The sequence below is a fragment of the Piliocolobus tephrosceles genome, chromosome 10, assembly GCF_002776525.5.
Source record: "Piliocolobus tephrosceles isolate RC106 chromosome 10, ASM277652v3, whole genome shotgun sequence".
Lineage (NCBI taxonomy): Eukaryota > Metazoa > Chordata > Mammalia > Primates > Cercopithecidae > Piliocolobus > Piliocolobus tephrosceles.
Window position 1 is genome coordinate 54,476,436 of NC_045443.1, and position 18,590 is coordinate 54,495,025.

At 41.6% G+C, this 18,590-nt stretch overlaps 1 protein-coding gene and 1 long non-coding RNA gene across 4 annotated transcripts in view; both read right to left on the minus strand.

The window, feature by feature from the left end:
* R3HDM2 (R3H domain containing 2) overlaps positions 1-8,303 on the minus strand; it is a 137,974-nt gene extending 129,671 nt beyond the window's left edge. For 2 of the 3 annotated variants that reach the window (XM_026454646.2, XM_026454648.2), the window contains exon 1: positions 8,286-8,303. In XM_026454646.2, the coding sequence (XP_026310431.1) occupies positions 8,286-8,292 (7 nt within the window). In that variant the 5' untranslated portion in view covers positions 8,293-8,303. The remainder of the gene's footprint in view (positions 1-8,285) is intronic. The other variant, XM_026454643.2, reaches the window with a different exon arrangement.
* LOC113224899 lies at positions 2,355-6,295 on the minus strand. The gene is made up of 2 exons (XR_003309518.1): positions 6,241-6,295; positions 2,355-2,726 (listed from the first exon to the last, which is right to left on the minus strand). It is a non-coding gene; the product is annotated as an uncharacterized LOC113224899 (long non-coding RNA).
* Positions 8,304-18,590: the final 10,287 nt, after the last annotated feature.

Genomic DNA, 18,590 nt, shown 5'->3' on the forward strand with positions numbered 1-18,590 from the left:
CTCCTAGCCTCTACTTAAGAACTTTCTTGTCATGTACCCCCACTCTCCCATTTCCCACTTCCTACCCCTACCCCAGCATCTTAACACCATCAAATGATCTCAAGTGTCAGAAATATCAAACGTAGCTCCACCTCTTAAAAGCTGAAGGACCCTAGTTCTGAATTAAGATCTCTGGGGCAAACATAACTCTTGTGCAAAGTGTCATGGGAATTTGGAAAATGAGGTTAACAGCTCTGCAGATAATATGTGATTCTGGTTCTGAAAGTCACCTAAAAGACTTTCATCATAAATTGATGCGAACTCAATTTTATTAAGAATGCAAAACTACATCAGGCCATCAGGGACAGACTTTAGCTCAAGTAAGCCACTGTTCTAGCATGCCAGTAATAAGTAAGCACTAACTTTGTTATGCAGTGAAAACTTGGATGGCTATTTCAGAAATCTAGCATGTCTTTTTTTGTACATTCAATTTGTAGTCTGTGTCATTTTAGTCTCCAAAATATAATTTCAAGTAAGACTATAAATACTTAGAATTTTTACCATTCGAAAAGGCACAAAACAGAAAATCCCCAACACCTAAGATCCCTCTTTCCTACACTGTTACCCTATCAGCCAACAGGTCTGCCCCATGGTAAGATGGATGAGGGCAGTAGGAACAGTTCGTAAGATTTCACAGGAAACAAGATCTTTGCTCTTGCCCTTACCATTGAAATCTGGAATTTAAAAATACATATATGAAATTTAAAAGCAACAGAAATTCAAAGTAATACAAGAAAAAGAAGTCAATTAATTTCTTATTTTCTCCCAAGATAACTCTTTGAGTGCAGGCACTATGTTTTAAATTATACGCACCTTCAAAACAGGTTAAATAAATACAAAATAAAATAGTACATATAAATTAATAAGAATTTGATAGCCTAAATCTTAGAAAGTTTCCTAAAAAATATAATTTTCAACTGGCTTTTTCAAGGAGTAATAGCAAAGAGAGGGTGCTATGGTTTGGCTCTGTGTCCCCACCCAAATCTCATCTTGAATTATAATCCCCACATGTGTGAGGGAGGGAGGCTTATTGGATCATGGGGGTGGTTCCCCTCCTGCTGTTCTCATGCTAGTGAATGAGTTCTCACAAGATCTGATGGTTTTATTACATAAGTGTCTGGCATTTCCCCTGCTTGCACTCACGAAGACATACATGCCTGCTTCCCCTTCCGCCATGACAGTATGTTTCCTGAGGCCTCCCCAGGCATGCAGAACTTCCTGTGAGCCAATTAAACCTCACTGGTCACAGTAATCACAGGACTTTGGGAGGCCAAGAAGGGCGGATCACCTGAGGTCGGGAGTTCGAGACCAGCCTAACCAACATGGAAAAACCCCATCTCTACTAAAAATACAAAATTAGTCAGGCATGGTGGTGAATGCCTGTAATCCCAGCTATTCGGGAGGCTGAGGCAGGAGAATAGCTTGAACCCGGGAGGTGGAGGTTAAGGAGAGCCAAGATCGCGCCACTGCACTCCAGCCTGGGCAACAAGAGTGAAACTCCATCTCAAAAGAAAAATAAAATAAAATAAACCTCTTTCTTTGATAAATTACCCAGTCTCAGATAGTATGTTTATAGCAGTGTGAAGATAGACTAACACAGAGGGCAAGATAACTAAGAAGGGAGCAAAAGCACAAGGGAAAAATAGTTAAATTTAGTCTAGTTTGACTTGGTTGATATAGTTCAACGAAACTTCAAATAATTCTTAAAGATAGATTACCAACATATGTGAGCTTATAATGTCAGGACAACAGTCAGTGAGCAAAGATGATACAAGCTGCTGAGAAATATGGGATTTATGCAACTGAGAGCCACTGTTACAGGGGAATGAATGGAATGATAATAAATCACTGAGCAGTGATATGCCAGTTTCTAGGCCAGTAGAACTAACTAGAAAGCAGCAATAGAAGACTAAAATTTGTTCTGGTTCAAAATATAAAAATATTTCATCATTACTCCATGAATGGGAACCAAATATATACCATTACTTTTTTTTTTTTTTTTTTTTTTGAGACGGAGCCTCGTTCTGTTGCCCAGGCTGGAGTGCAGTGGCGCAATCTCGGCTCACTGCAAGCTCCGCCTCCCGGGTTCATGCCATTCTCCTGCCTCAGCCTCCTGAGTAGCTGGGACTACAGGCGCCCGCCACCACACCCGGCTAAATTTTTTTGTATTTTAGTAGAGACGGGGTTTCACCGTGGTAACCAGGATGTTCTCAATCTCCTGACCTCGTGATCCCCCCGTCTCGGCCTCCCAAAGTGCTAGGATTACAGGTGTGAGCCACCACACCCGGGCCCCCCAGCTTTTTTTTTTTTTTTTCTTTTAAGATACACACACACAAACTCAGAGACAGCCAACAAAGTAGGGCAGGCAAACAAAGTTTTACCCTCTTCACTGCCTAATTGATTAACCGCTATCCTTTTTCTGCCTACAGTAACATAAAAGGGTTAACTGTTTAAAGAAGTAAAGAACACAGAAGTAGCTGTGTATTCATATATCAAAAAGAAAAAAAGCAGTGATATCAAGGGAGAGAAAAATATTTTCATGAAAGACAGGATGCAGAAAAAAAACAGAATGAAAACAAAAGAGAAACATTAGTTCTGATGTCCTGCAATACAGAAAAGGGAAGAAATATCATTCAAAATAACTGCCTTGCTCATAGGTTTTGTCATTCTTCTTCCAAGCCTACAGTCTGTAACAAGATGAGAAGACAGACAATGAGAAGAAATACTCCCAAACAAAATAAGCCAATCCCCCACAACCCAAACGCCCAAAACAGAGAATTTCAAGGTATCTCCAAATATTCAGGTCATATTTATAACTAAAATGAATCTTGATTTAACATTGTGCTTCTCATAGAGATTTCTCTTTCACCTTTCCTAAATGAGTAACATCAATGCAACAACTATAAAAACAAAAAGTAAATATAATCAGAAAAGCCAGTATAACATAGTATCTTTGAGCATAGTCTAAGGGAAGAACATGGCATAGCTTCTCTCTGTCCCACTGCTGCTGAAACAAAATAACAGTAATCCAAAAGTCTGAATGCTTTTTACAACATATCATAGAATGTCCTGTTCTTTTTTTTTTTTTTTTTTTAATTTTGAGACGGAGTTTCACTCTTGTTGCCCAGGCTAGAGTGCAATGGCGCGAACTCGGCTCACTATAACCTCCGCCTCCCGGGTACAAGCGATTCTCATGCCTCAGCCTCCCGAGTAGCTGGGATTACAGGTATGCACCACCACACCTGGCTAATCTTTTATTTTTAGTGAAGATGAGGTTTCTCCATATTGGTCAAGCTGGTCTCAAACTCCCAACCTCAGGTGATCCACCTGCCTTGGACTCTCAAAGTGCTGGGATTACAAGCGTGAGCCACTGCACCCAGCCAATTGTGGCCTGTTCTTATACTATCTCAAAGCCTTCCCAGGATGGGCCAGTGGGGTTTAACATGAACCAGATATGTCATCCAAGTTGAAGACAGACACGTGGGTCCTAATGAGCAGTGGTAAAAAAAAACATACTGCTCCATTCAGCTCCCAACAATGATAAATAATTCAGGAAAAGAACTGCCGCAATACAGAGCACAGCAGCAGGATTTAAAAATAGAACACAGGCTAGAAAGCCTTGGGGCGGGGGTGTTGGGGGGAATCAGGAGTCATAGAGAAAATGGATTTCTGTCAACAAATTCCCAAGTTCTTTGCAATAAAGGGTGCTGCTGAAATTGTCACACAAACCAAATGCCAAACTCTAATGTACTTTCTCAAAAATCAAATATTTTTCAGGAATTTGGCAAATCTGATTAACAAGAGAGCTAATAAACAACGGTACTATTTGGAAAGAGTAGTTATGATAGAGAAAGCAAATCTAAATCGCATAGGAAGTATGTTTTTAAAAAAAATAAGAAGGGATTAAAACTCTATTTTCCACACCACCAAATTATAGCTAAGATCAATTTAGACTTTTCCTAATTATGCCTCTAGTACTGAGACAGCATTCAAGATTTTGCTATTCCTTTTTCCACCTCTAATAGATCCTACAACTCAACACATGCGAACACAAGAGTCTCACCAATCAATAAAAAGGGTAGCTTAAAAATCGAACAAAATCCATGATTATGGTCTTCCCAGATTTAAATTAAACTCCAACTCTGGCCAAGCACGGTGGCTTGTGCCTGTAATCCCAGCACTTTGGCAGGAGGCCAACATGGGAGGATCGCTTGAGGCCAGGAGATTGCCCATAGCCTGGGCAATGTAGTGAGACTCCCATCTTTACAAAAAATTAGCCAGACATGGTGGCATGTGCCTGTAGTCCTAGCTACTTGGGAGACTGAGGTAAGAGAATCACTTGAGCCAAGGAGTTTGAGGCTGCAGTAAGCTATGACTGTGCTGCTGCACTTCAACCTGGGTGACAAAGCAAGACTCTGTCTCTAAAAAAAGTAGTAAGAATAGAGGCTGGGTATGGTGGCCCACGCCTGTAATCCCAGCACTTTGGGAGGCCGAGGCGGGCAGATCACCTGAGGTGGGGAGTTTGAGATCAGCCTGAACAACATGAAGACATCCTGTCTCTACTAAAAATACAAACTTAGCCAGGTGTGGTGGCGCATGCCTATTTGTAATCCCAGCTACTTGGAAGGCTGAGGCAGGAGAATCACTTGAACCCAGGAAGTGGAGGTTGCAGTGAGTCAAGATCATGCCACTGCACTCCCGCCTGGGCAACAAGAACAAAACTCCATCTCAAATAAAAAAAAAAAGACCAGACCAGATATATTCCACAAATTCAACAATTTACGTGATGAAGAAATAATATTCTGCATCCAAAACTGCATTTCTCTGCAGCCATCAAAATATACACCTCTCAAAAATTAAAAATAAATAAAAATATACACCTCTCTTCATATACACCTCACCTCATTTCAGACAACTGGAAATTTTAGGATAATATAATTTTTATGTCTAATCTCCCTATAAAAGTATAATATAGAATATAAAACCATAATCTGATCCTTTTATACATTACTTTATCCTAAGTAAGCAAACAAATGGTACTGAAAAAAATTCTTGTTCAGTATAAACTGCAGACCAACATATAATCAGATCAATATGCTCCTGCCTCACCTATTTTTAGAGGAAAAAAATGACTATATCTCTTCATAGCTGTGCCATTCAACTTAAACTGTACAAACACCAGAACAGAATGCACTTAGAAGAAGCAGCATTTTCTCAATTCTTAAATTCTCTAGATTCTATGAGTAAATACTAAACTGTATCTTCAAAGGAGAAACAGGCTGGTTCTTTCAAAATATGGTCCACTTAAAGCACTTCTCCAGGTCAGATCAGCTGCTTTCTTTTTTCTTTTTTCTTTTTTTTTTTTTTTTTGAGACGGAGCTTCCTCTGTCGCCAGGCTGGAGTGCAGTGGCGTAATCTCGGCTCACTACAACCTCTGACTCCCTGGTTCAAGCGATTCTCCCACCTCAGCCTCCCGAGTAGCTAGGATTACAGGCACACACCACCACGCCCAGCTAATTTTTCTGTATTTTTAGTAGAGTCGGGGTTTTACTATGTTGGCCAGAATGGTCTCGATCTCCTGACCTCGTGATCCACCCACCTCGGCCTCCCAAAGTGCTAGGATTACAGGCGTGAGCCACCACGCCCGGCCATATCAGCTGCTTTCTATCCCCTCTCCACTAACCATACAGAGTAAGCCATCATCTCATTCTGTAAACCCAGGCTTTCTTACTATTAACAACAGACAGCATGGTCAAATGGGCCCAGTTTTGAGTTCTGGCACTCTTGGTCTTGGACCTATTCTGGGTCCTTCATTGAAGATAGAACCACTATGACCCTCCTCTGACTTGCCCATGCCCTCAGGGCAAGATGTCCATGGGACCAGAGGACATACCTACCTGAAGACCCTCACTCCACTACTCTCAGCTATGCTCCAGATCCCAGGTTTTCCTGCCTAAGCAGCCCCAAACCCAAATCAGGGCCTTCAGTGGATTTCTTCTCATCTCAAACTTTGTCCTTCCATGGACAATAACCTTCTGTTATACATGTTCCATTGTCTGAATGGTGGGCAAGGGACAAACAACGGGAAGGGTACAGATGGAGACTAGGCTTGTAGGATATCCCTGAACTATCCTATTCTGTCTCAGAAAAATAATTTCCCCTCAAAGTTCTAATAGTTTTTTTTTTTTTATTTTGATTTACCAGGTGAGGTGGCACATGCCTGTGGTCCCAGCTACTCAGGAAGCTGAGGCAGGAGGTTTACTTGAAGCCAGAAGTTCAAGGCTGTAGTGAAATAAAATTAGGTTCCTTTTACAAAAATCTTTATTTATAACTACTAAATATTTAGAAATATGGGGATGCGGGCAGTGGCTCACACCTATAATCCCAACAATTTGGGAGGCTGAGGCAGGCGGATCACCTGAGGTCAGGAGTTCAAGACCAGCCTAGCCAACACGACGAAGCCTCATCTCTACTAAAAAATACAAAAGTTAGCCAGGCGTGGTGGCAAGTGCCTATAATCCCAGCTACTTGGGAGGCTGAGACAGAAGAATCACTTGAACTCAGGAGATGGTAATTGCAATGAGCCGAGATGATGCCACTGCACTCCAGCCTGGGCAAAAGAATGAGACTCGGTCTCAGAAAAAAAAAAAAAAAATTAAAAATATGGAATGTGGGCTTCCATTCATGCTGTTGCCCAGGGACTGAAGTTGTTAGTAAAACCATGCCCCAAAAAGTTAAACCAGTAACTAACAGAAATTCTTGAGTTTGCAAGATAGCAGATAAGAAAAGAAGCAACTTTCTGAAACACTGAAACTCCCTCTGCTTGTAAGATAACAAAACTGGCTGAAATCAGTTGCAACCAATATAGCCAACTAGAGTTCGCACTGAAGGAGCTTCACATAGCCTGAACTGCCACCACATGCTTCATATTAAGTCCTCCCAAATTTGAACAAGGGACCCATGAGGAGTCATGAAGAGAAAAGTGGGTACTGCCAAGGACTTTCCAGACCTCCCCTTTCCTTCCACCAATCACCTAGTAATCTCAGAATCTACCCGCTAAACCTTTCCAAATAAAATTACTGCACCGGGAGACAGATTTGAGCTTGACTCCTGTGAGTCAAACTGGCAACACAAGCTTTTCTTTTCTCAAAAACTCAGTGTCATAGTATTGTCTTATAGTGGGCAGCAAGCCCCTTTTGCTTGATAACATTAGGACCATGCCTACCTGGCCCTATCACATACCAGTCTTTGTGATCCTAGATAAGTAATCACCTCTCTAAGCCTCTCTTTATCTCACCGTAAAATAAGCAAGTTGAAACTTTTTGGCTGGGTTCAGTGGCTCACACCTGTAATCCCAGACGTCTCGGAGGCAGAGGTGGGTAGATTGCTTGAGGTCAGGAGTTCGAGACCAGCCTGACCAACATGGTAAAACCCCATCTCCACTAAAAATACAAAAATTAGCCGGGCGTGGTGGCTCGAGCCTGTAATCCCAGCACTTTGGGAGGCTGAGACGGGCGGATCACAAGGTCAGGAGATCGAGACCATCCTGGCTAACACGGTGAAACCCCGTCTCTACTAAAAAATACAAAAAACTAGCCGGGCGAGGTGGTAGGCGCCTGTAGTCCCAGCTACTTGGGAGGCTGAGGCAGGAGAATGGCATAAACCCAGGACACAGAGCTTGCAGTGAGCCGAGGTCCCGCCACTGCACTCCAGCCTGGGCGACAGAGCGAGACTCCGTCTCAAAAAAACAAACAAAAAAAAAAAAAACAAAAATTAACCAGGTGTGGTGGTGCCTGCCTGTAATCCCAGCTACTCGGGAGGCTGAAGGGAGGCTGAAGCAAGAGAATCTCTTGAACCCAGGAGGTGGAGGTTGCAGTGAGCTGAGATCATGCCACTGCACTCCAGCCTGGGTAACAGAGCAAGACACTGTCTCAACAACAACAACAAAAAATACCTTTCGGGCCGGGCGCGGTGGCTCAAGCCTGTAATCGGGCGGATCACGAGGTCAGGAGATCGAGACCATCCTGGCTAACATGGTGAAACCCCATCTCTACTAAAAAAAATACAAAAAACTAGCCGGGCGAGATGGCGGGAGCCTGTAGTCCCAGCTACTCGGGAAGGCTGAGGCAGGAGAATGGTGTGAACCCGGGAGGGGAGCTTGCAGTGAGCTGAGATCCGGCCACTGCACTCCAGCCTGGGCAACAGAGCGAGACTCCGTCTCAAAAAAAAAAACAAAAAAAACAAACCTTTCATAGGTTATTAATGTGATTATATAATTTTCAAAGTAATTTTGCAGGGTGTCTGGCCCACAGCAAACCTGTAACAAAAGAAAACTATTATTACATGCTCTGTCATCACTCTGTTTCCTATCATGGGCAAAAGGGGACATGAAAGGACAAAAAAGTAGAGCTAATTTCAGATAAACTATAATTAAGAGAGCTGTTTATGGGTCTCATTTTAAGGATCTGCCTTCATGGATTCCATGTTGGTCTGTCTGATGATATTATTTTTCCTTTTTTTTCTTTTTTTGAGACAGAGTCTTGCTCTGTTGTCCAGGCTGGTATGCAGTGGTGCACTCAAGACTCACTGCAGCCTTAACCCCAGGCTCAAGTGATCCTCCCACCTCAGCCTCCCTAGTAGCTGAGACTATAGGCATGTGCCACCACAACTGGCTAATTTTTTTTGTATTTTGTAGAGACAGGGTTTTGCCATGTTGCCCAGGCTGGTCTCAAACTCCTGGACTCAAGACATCCTTCTGCTTTGTCCTCCCAAAGTGCTGTGATTACAGGCCACTGCACCCGGCCTATTTTTCATTCTTCTCACTAAAGTATAAGTTCTGATTCAGCAATTCGACCTCTGGGTATATATATATATTCAAAAGAATGGAAAATAGGGTCTCAAAGAGATATTTGTACATCCATGTTCATAGCAGCATTATTCACAATAGCTACATGGTAGAAGCAAGTGTTTATCAACAAACGAATAGATAAGCAAAATGTGGTATATACATGCAACAGAATAATAGCCTTAAAAAGGAAATTCTGACATATGCTGCAAAATGGATAACCTTGACGACATGCTAAAGCCAGTCACAAAATGGCAAATTCTGTATAATTCCACTTATATGAGGTAGTTAGAATATTCAAAATCATAGAAGACAGAAAGTAGAATGATAATTGCCAGGACTGGGGGGAAGGGGGAGAGGAGAATGGAGAATTATTGTTTTATGAGTACAGAATTTCTCAGTTTTACAAAATGAAAATAATTATAGAGAAGGATTGGTGGTGATAGCTGCATGACATCATAAATGTATTTAATATCACTGAGCTGTTAAGAGGGTAAATTCTGTTAAGATGGTAAATTTTATGTTATGGTTAAGATGGCAAATTCTGTTATGTGGATTTTAACACAATAAAAAATTGGAAAATCAGACCAGACATGGTAGCTCATGCCTGTAATCTCAGCACTTTGGGAGGCCGAGGCGGGCAGATCACCTGAGGTCAGAAGCTCGAGACCAGCCTGACCAACGTGGACAAACCCCGTCTCTACTAAAAATACAAAATAAGCCTGGCGTGGTGACGTATGCCTGTAATCCCAGCTACTCAGGAGGCTGAGGCAGGAGAATAGCTTGAACCCGGGAGGAGGAGGCTGTGGTGAGCCGAGATCGCACCATTGCACTCCACCAGCCTGGGCAACAAGAGCGAAAATCTGTCTCAAAAAAAAAAAAAAAAAAAAAATTGGAAATTAAAAAAAAAGATAAACTCAGTAAGGGCAGGGATTTTTTTATGTTTCTTCGCTGCTATATCCCTTACTCTCAGATAATTCTGACACAATGAGTATTTGTTAAGTAAGCTACTGGCCACAAAAAGCAAATATGAAGTGGTTATCTAATATTCCAACATCAAAATAAAAGCCTATATATGTAATATATACAATATAATATGTAAGCAAGCTTGACCTGACCAGAAAATATTTATATATGACTACTTCACTTAGTGCTTCCTCTAACTTTAGGACAGTTTCCTTAAAAATGAAATTAATGAATATTAGAGTATATATTTAATATAAAGGTATTTCTGATCTCTTCAACTTATCTTCCTCACCTGTCTACATAGGCATACTAATAGTAACTCCATACATAATCTCACCATAGAGAATTACTAGCATAATTCAATTAACAAAATTGTACTGAAGTTCTGGTTTTAAGCTCCAAATATAATAGTATATAACAGAAATAAGTCAAAAAAAAGCAGGTAGGAAAACGAAAACTTTCTTCCTGTTTCTCTTGAGTCTTGAATAATTCAATCCTACTAACTCCTAAAAACTCAAAGCCAAGTCTATGAACTATATCCTATACACCATGACACTCTCAAAAACATATTGTGTTTTTCAAATTTCCTTAATCAATCCATTTTTATCTTTCTGATGAAAGTTTATTTCCCAACTAAAGGTTAAAATATTATAGAAGTAAGTGAGTCAGAATCAAATCTATTCTGAAACAGATTTAAATGACACTAATATTACACAAAAGACCCTTGCAGGTAGATAGAATGATGGCTGGTAAAAGAGAATGCAGCTACACATCCTGCAAGGCCTAACTGCAAATTAAAGTGTGGCAACAAGGGGGCAGGTTGCAGATGTTCTTTCTGTGTTACACAAGTCCCCAAACTAGCCTGGGTACTTATTCAAAGACACAATAAGATTGCATCCTCCATACTGGTCTGATTCTGAAACTCATCTACAACAAAAGACATCATCTTAAAACTCCCGGTGACCTCAAAATGCTATGAACAAAATACAAATATGATATTCTTGGTCACTGACAAAATAAAACTCTAATAGCCCTAAATTCCACTTAGATGGATTAACACAAATCTTCCCTGAACAGAATTCAAAGCTTTCTTAAAAAAAAAAAAAAAAAAAAAAGACACAAAACCCAAAAAGTTACGACATATCAAGACCAAAACTACAAAGCTATAAATGTTCTGAAATGCCTCAAGGTATGTAATTACTGAAGCTAATTAGTATTCTCAAAATTAAATATCCACTGCAATGCTCAAGGAATTGGAGAGGTGGGCAGAATGAAAGAATGGGCAGGCCGGGCACAGTGGCCCACGCCTGTAATCCCAGCACTTTGGGAGGCAGAGGTGGGAGGATCACCCGAGGTTAGGCGTTTGAGACCAGCCTGGCTAACATGGTGAAACCCCATTTCTACTAAAAATACAAAAAATTAGTCGAGCATGGTGGCACACACCTGTAATCCCAGTTACTTGGGAGGCGGAGGCAGGAGAATCACTTGAACCCAGGAGGCAGAGGTTGCAGTGAGCTGAGATAGGGCCATTGCACTCCAACTTGGGTAAAACTCCCTCTCAAAGAAAAATTAACATAAAAATAAGAAAGAATGGGCAAATGTGGCCGGGCACGGTGGCTCACGTTTGTAATCCCAACACTTTGGGAGGCCGAAGCAGGTGGATCACGAGGTCAGGAGTTCAAGACCAGCCTGGCCAACATGGTGAAACCCCATCTCTACTAAAAAATACAAAAATTAGCTGGGCATGGTGGCGTGCATCTGTAATCCCAGTTACTCGGGAGGCTGAGGCAGGAGAATCTCTTGAATCCAGAAGGCGGAGGTTGCAGTGAGCTGAGATTGCACCACTGCACGCCAGCCTGGGCAACAGAGCAAGACTCCGTCTCAAAAAAAAAAAAAAAAGAATGGGCAAATGAATCCCATCAAGAAGATAAAATTCAGATGCATCTCTCTAATAAAGAAAATAGGATTCTAGAATTAAACAATATAACTTACTAAGAAAAATGGTATCGACTTCATAAATCACAACTAAAATGTGAAATGTCTTATTGATGTTATTCACAGGAAAGTGAGAATTAGGTGGGCAAGCGGCTGAGAATTGCAATTTAATGTACACATATATATAGAGAGAGAGAGGGAAAAAGACAGAGACAGAGAGAGAGACAGACAGACAGACAGACAGGCACGCAGGGTCTCGTTCTGAGGCCCAGGCTGGAGTGTAGTGGTATAATCATGAATCACTACAGCCTCAACCTCTCAGAATCAAGCAATCCTCCCATCAGCCTCCTGAGTAGCTGAGACTATACACATGCACTACCTTGCCTGGCTAATTTTTTTTTTTTTTTTTTTTACTTTTGTAGAGATGGGGTCTCCCTATGTTGCCCAGGCTGGTCTCTCTCTAACTCCTGGATTCAAGTGATCCTCCCAACTCAACCTTCCAAAGTGCTGGGACTACGGGTATGAGCCACTGCATCCAGACCTTTTTTTTCTTTTTGGAGTCAGGGTCTCTGTTGTTCAGGCTAGAGTACAATGACACTATTGTGGCTCATTGCAGCCTCAACCTCCTAGGCTCAAGCGATCCTCCTACCTCAGTCTCCCAAATACCTGGGGCTATAAGCACACACCAACACATCTGGCTAATTTTTTTTTTTTTTTTTTTTTTTTTGGTAAAGTTTCACTATGTTGTCCAGGCTGGTCTCAGACTCCTGGCCTCAAGCAATTCTCCTGCCTCAGCCTCCTGAGCACCTGGAATCACAGGCATGCACCACCATGCCCAGCTAGTTTTTGTATTTTTAGTAGAGACAGGGTTTTACCATGTTGGCCAGGCTGGTCTCAAACTCCTGACCTCAAGTAATCTGCCTGCCTCAGCCTCTCAAACTGCTGGGATGACAGGTGTGAGCCACCATGCCCAGCCTACAAAAAAAAAAAAAGGGCCAAGCACGGTGGCTCACACCTGTAATCCCAGCACTTTGGGAGGCTGAGGCGGGCAGATCACGAGGTCAGGAGATCGAGACCATTCTGGCTAACATGGTGAAACCCCATCTTTACTAAAAATATAAAAAATTAGCTGGGTGTGGTGGCAGGTACCTGTAGTCCCCGCTACTCAGGAGGCTGAGGCAGAAGAATGGTTTGAACCCGAGAGGCGGAGCTTGCAGTGAGCCGAGATCACGCCACTGCACTCCAGCCTGGGCAACAGAACGAGACTCCATCTCAAAAATTAAATAAATAAATAATAATTTTTTAACAATATAAAATTATTTTTATTTGTTTATTTTTGAGACGGAGTTTCACTCTTGTTGCCCAGTCTGGAGTGCAATGGCGCAATCTCGCCTGACTGCAACCTCTCACTGCAACCTCTGCCTCCCGGGTTTAAGCAATTATCATGCCTCAGCCTCCTGAATAGCTGGGATTACAGGCATGCGCCACAGGGCCCAGCTAATTTTTGTAATTTTAGTAAAGACGGGGTTTCACCATGGTGGCCAGACTAGTCTTGAACTCCTGACCTCAGGTGATCCACCTGCGTTGGCCTCCCAAAGTTCTGGGATTACAGGCGTGAGCCACAGCGCCCAGCCAAAAAAAAAAATTTTTTTATTAGCCAAATGTGGTGGTGCATGCCTGTAGTCCCAGCTACTTGGGAGGCTGAGGTGAGAGGATCGCTTGAGCCAAGGAGGTCAAGGCTGCAGTGAGCTGTGGTCACACCGCTGCACTCCAACCTGGAGTGAGACCCTATCTAAATAAAGGTTAGCTATTATTTTGTGTTATTATTACGTCTTCTTTAAACTAATACATTGGGATCACAATTTGTAAAATCTGGAAGAATTAATAACAACATGACCGGCCAGGTGAGGTGGCTAACGCCTATAATCCCAACACTTTGGGAGGCCGAGGCAGGTGGATCACTTGAGGTCAGGAGTTCAAGACCAGCCTGGCCAACATGGTGAAACCCCGTCTCTACAAAAATACAAAAAAAAAAAAAAAATTGGCTGGGCATGATGGTGGATGCCTGTAATCCCAGCTACTCAGGAGGCTAAGGCAGGAGAATCGCTTGAACCCAGGAGGCGGAGGTTGCATGAGCCGAGATCACACCACTGCACTCCAGCCTGGGTGACAGAGCGAGATTCCGTCTCAAAAACAAACAAAATAATAATAATAATATATGTTTTACAGCTCCTCCTAAACTGAGGATCCTGCTTGCTTAGAATGAACAGAATAAGAAGGTCCAGAGGGATATCAGATTTTAAGGACCTCAATATGCACATTTGTTCAGGGAGTAAATATTAGATGCAATCTAATATTCCTGTTCCAAAGAAATAAAATTCCCTGACAAACAAGTAAAAACTGTATCATGTTAAGGGCTAGCTCGAGCTGCTCACAAGGTAAGCCACGGAGGAAGCAGGTATCTAAATCAGACCATTGGAAAGGCTTCAGAAGGAGGGAATACTTAAGCCTGATCCTCCAGGATAAGTAATATTTAGCCAAATAGAAAAGTAGGGAAACAAGCCTATGTTCCTTGAGATTATTTTAGAGGTTTAGAGAGGTCAATCATCCTCTCAGTTTCCTCATCTATAAAACAGAATAATAACAGTACTACTTTTGGAAGGTTATATAAAAAATAACATACGTAAAGTACATAGAACACTGCAAACTCAACACTGTTAATACAGATGTACAGGTCACCATGATGTTTCTCAGAGCTGCATAAAGAAAGCTATAACATAAAGGTACTCATGGAGAAATGAATGGCTTGAGAAGAATGTAGAGAGGTTAGTAGAAACAGGATTATAAAAAGTCTTACATACTAATAAAGCTGTAAGAAACTCATAAAGGACTTTTGGAAAGGAGTTACATCATCAGATTTCTATTTTAGAAAGATTACTTTTGCTACAATGTGAATGGCTCAGGAAAAAAAAAAAACCGGAGACAAGAACACTAGACAGAAAAAAATGTGAAAAGTACTCTGGCCCATGCCAGGTGTGGTGGCTCACGCCTGTAATGCCAGCACTTTGGGAGGCCGAGGCAGGTGGATCACGAGGTCAGGAGTTCAAGACCAGCCTAGCCAAAACGGTGAAACCCCGTCTCTACTAAAAATACTAAAATTAGCTGGACGTAGTGGCAGGCGCCTGTAATTCCAGCTACTCGGGAGGCTGAGGCAGAGAACTGCTTGAACCCAGGAGATGGAGGTTGCAGTGAGCCAAGATCGTGAGATTGCACCACTGCACTGTAGCCTGAGCAACAAGTGAGACTCCATGTCAAACAAAAAAAAAAAAAAAAAAGAAGAAGAAAAGTACTCTGGCTGTAGAATGAGAAGAATGAGGGGACTCTGACTTAAGATACACTGAGGACATAAACACTTTAAGACTTTTTTTTTTTTTTTTTTTTGAGACGGAGTCTTGCTCTATCACCCAGGCTGGAGTACAGTGGCACAATCTCAGCCCACTGTAAGCTCTGCCTCCTGGGTTCATGCAATTCTCCTGCCTCAGACTCCCAAGTAGCTGGGACTACAGGCGCCCGCCACCATGCCTGGCTAATTTTTTGTATTTTTAGTAGAGACAGGGTTTCACCATGTTAGCCAGGATGGTCTCGATCTCCTGACCTCGTGATCCATCTGTCTCGGCCTCCCAAAGTGCTGGGATTACAGATGTGAGCCACCACGCCTGGCCTAACTTGAAGATTTTTATCTGGATGTGGTGGCATATACCTGTGGTCCCAGCTGGTCGGGAGGTTGAGGTGGGAGGACCACTTGATCCTGAAAGGTCGAGGATGCAGTGAGCCCTGCACTCCAGCCTGGGCAACACAGCAAGATCCCATCTCCCAAAAAACAAAAAAAGACTTAGTAACATATGAGATGTGTGTGATGACCGGGAGAGAAGACATCTAAGAAGACACCTCGGGGACTAGACAGAAAAGCAGCTCTCAAAGTGTGGCCTGGAACCCCTGGGAATCCCCAAGACTTTCGTGGAACCTACATGATCAAAACCATTTTCACAGTAGTAGTAAAACCCTGTTTGCCTTTTTCACTGTCATGCTCTCATGGGTATATGGTAGCATTTTCCAGAAGATATATGAAATGGAATATTGTAACTAATTTGAATGAAAATACAGTTATGAGAATCCAGCTGTCTTCTATTAGTACCATCATTAAAAATAATTACAAAAATGAAAAAAATGACACATTTCTCACCAAATTTTGTTGCTGCTGTTTTGTAAAAAATTATTTTTCATAAAAATTTACTTTCATGTTAACATGCAATGGGTTTACTGTCACTTTCAGTAAATTTATACTTTTTTAAGTAGATATTTTAAATTTTCTCAGTTTTAACTTCTAATAATTAATATTTAATGTTATAACTCACAAAGACAAAAGCTCTCTGGATACTTCAATCATTTTTAAGAGTGTTAAGGGGTTCTGATACCAAAAAGTTTGAGAACCACTGAGTGGATAATATTTCTACTCACTGAAATAGGAATACTGAAGAAGAAACAGTTTGGAAAGAGAAAGTCCTGTTTCATACATAATAAATATGTTATGCCCACAGGTGGACAAAATTAAAGTGTGCAATGGGTAGTTATACCAGTGGAACTGGAAATCTAGAACACCAAACTGAGAGTAGTTGAAACCTTGGATTTTAAACAGGGTCACAGAGGGAGAATACACAGTGAGAACAGTGGCATAGTAACCAAAAAAAAAAAGGCTAGAAGAGAAGCAGAGGCCTCAAGACACACCAATTTTTTTTTTTTTTTTAAAGCAAAGTCTCATTCTTGTACCCCAGGCTGGAGTGCAATGGCGCGATACCAGCTCACTGCAACTCTGCCTCCTGGGTTCAAGTGATTCTCTTGCCTCAGCCTCCCGAGTAACTGGGATTACAGGTGTCTGCCACCATGCCTGGCTAACTTTTATATTTTCAGTAGAGATGAGGTTTCACCATGTTGGCCCGGCTGACCTCTAACTCATGACCTCAGGTGATCTGCCCACCTCAGCCTCCCAAAGTGCTGGGATTACAGGCGTGAGTCACTGCACCTGGCCAAGACACACCAATATTTAAAGGGATAAAGAAAAGGAATATTTTGAGTGGCAACTATCTGGGGCCAGTGTCATGCAGGCAATAAAAAGAATTTACCAAGACAGCTGTAGGTAAAGAAAGGCATATTTATTTATTAGAGAAAGTAGGAAAATATGTTGGAAGGAAGCAAAGGACAAGTCAGCAAGAGAAGAACTGGCCGCCAGGAGACACAAAGGCTTGCTGGGGATTCTATAAGATGGTGCTTGTGCTACGTGCTGAAGAGGGTTAATGATAACACCTTGTGCAGTACTGACAATGCCAAGGCTGCAGTAAGCTAACTTGCATTTTTCTATCAGCTGAGGGTCTGGTGATAGCTGGGTGCAGGAAGATTATGAGTTATTTGCGCAGGAGGGCTATGTGTCCTGGACCACGAAGGCAGACTTACAGCTTATCTGCTTTCTCTTTTTGCTTTCCGTTGGTCCCACCAGCCTGACTCCTTTTCCCGAATTAGGACTCCACATGGGAGAGGCTTCCATATGGAGGGGGAAAAAGTTATAAAAATGATAAATAAAATAAAAAATCTAAGAGGACATCGCTAGCTATAAATTAAAGAAAAAAAGATGGTCAGGGCTTTGAAGAAAAGAAAAAACAGCAAAAACCGAATCCATAACTAGTAGTGGCGGGAGAAATAGGATGAAAAAATGAAATCCAGCATTAACTCCAAAATCTCATTTTCACCAAATATTTCAATCCTTTTTCATATAATACTTTTTTCTCATCAGGGTTACTAATAAACAACAGAATGGTTTTGGGCTCATCTCCTTTGCCTTCTTGGTTTACCCTCCAGAGGCAATGCAAACAAGAAAGAAAATAACCAAAAGGATAGAGATGGAAAGAAAAGGAAAGATCCCCTGAAATGTTAGGAGGGAATTGACTGATGCAGTGACTCAATGAAGAGACATTCGTTCATGCTACAAATAACCACTGAGTAACCACTTGCAAGGCACCATGATAGGCAATGTGGAAAACAGCTGACTAATATACAAAGCTATACCCAGATTCATCAGCAGAAGCAACAGACTGGAAATACAAATAAAACTCTACTGGTAAGACTAGCACAGAAGCAGCTCTATTCCAAAGGTGGTTCTAGGATATGACTCCAAGAGCTCAAAGTCATCTAATTACTGAAAAGTGGCCTAATTCCAGAAAATAACTCCAAAGGAATATTTCAAATGTTTGATAGCCTGTGGCAATACCATGTCTTGCTGATAAGCACACCTTGGAATATACAGATAAATCTTTAGGAAATCTTAGTATATACACTACATTGTCAAACTCTGATCTAAGCTCTAAAACAAATAATAAAGCTCAGAGAATTACCTAGCTAGATGCACTTAGGTTGGAAAGGCTGCTTTAACTGGTCAACCTACTCTTTAAATGTAGAAGCTGTGATTTTATAAACATGACCATATTTTTTAACGAAGAATAAAAAGATTAGAATAGAAAAAAAGCATATAACACCCAGAATTCAGCATTATATCCAAAAAGAACCCTGAACAAGAAAGGATATATTATCATGCACAAGCTGTCACTAAAATATTTTCACACCATCATCTTGTGCTATGGTAGCTGACCTACTTCTAGCTCTAAGCCTGTATCTGATTGATTTGCAATTTTCTGGAATTATGTGGGCTTCAAGAGACACTGAACAACATCAGAAGTATCTTTTTTGTCTGAGCTCT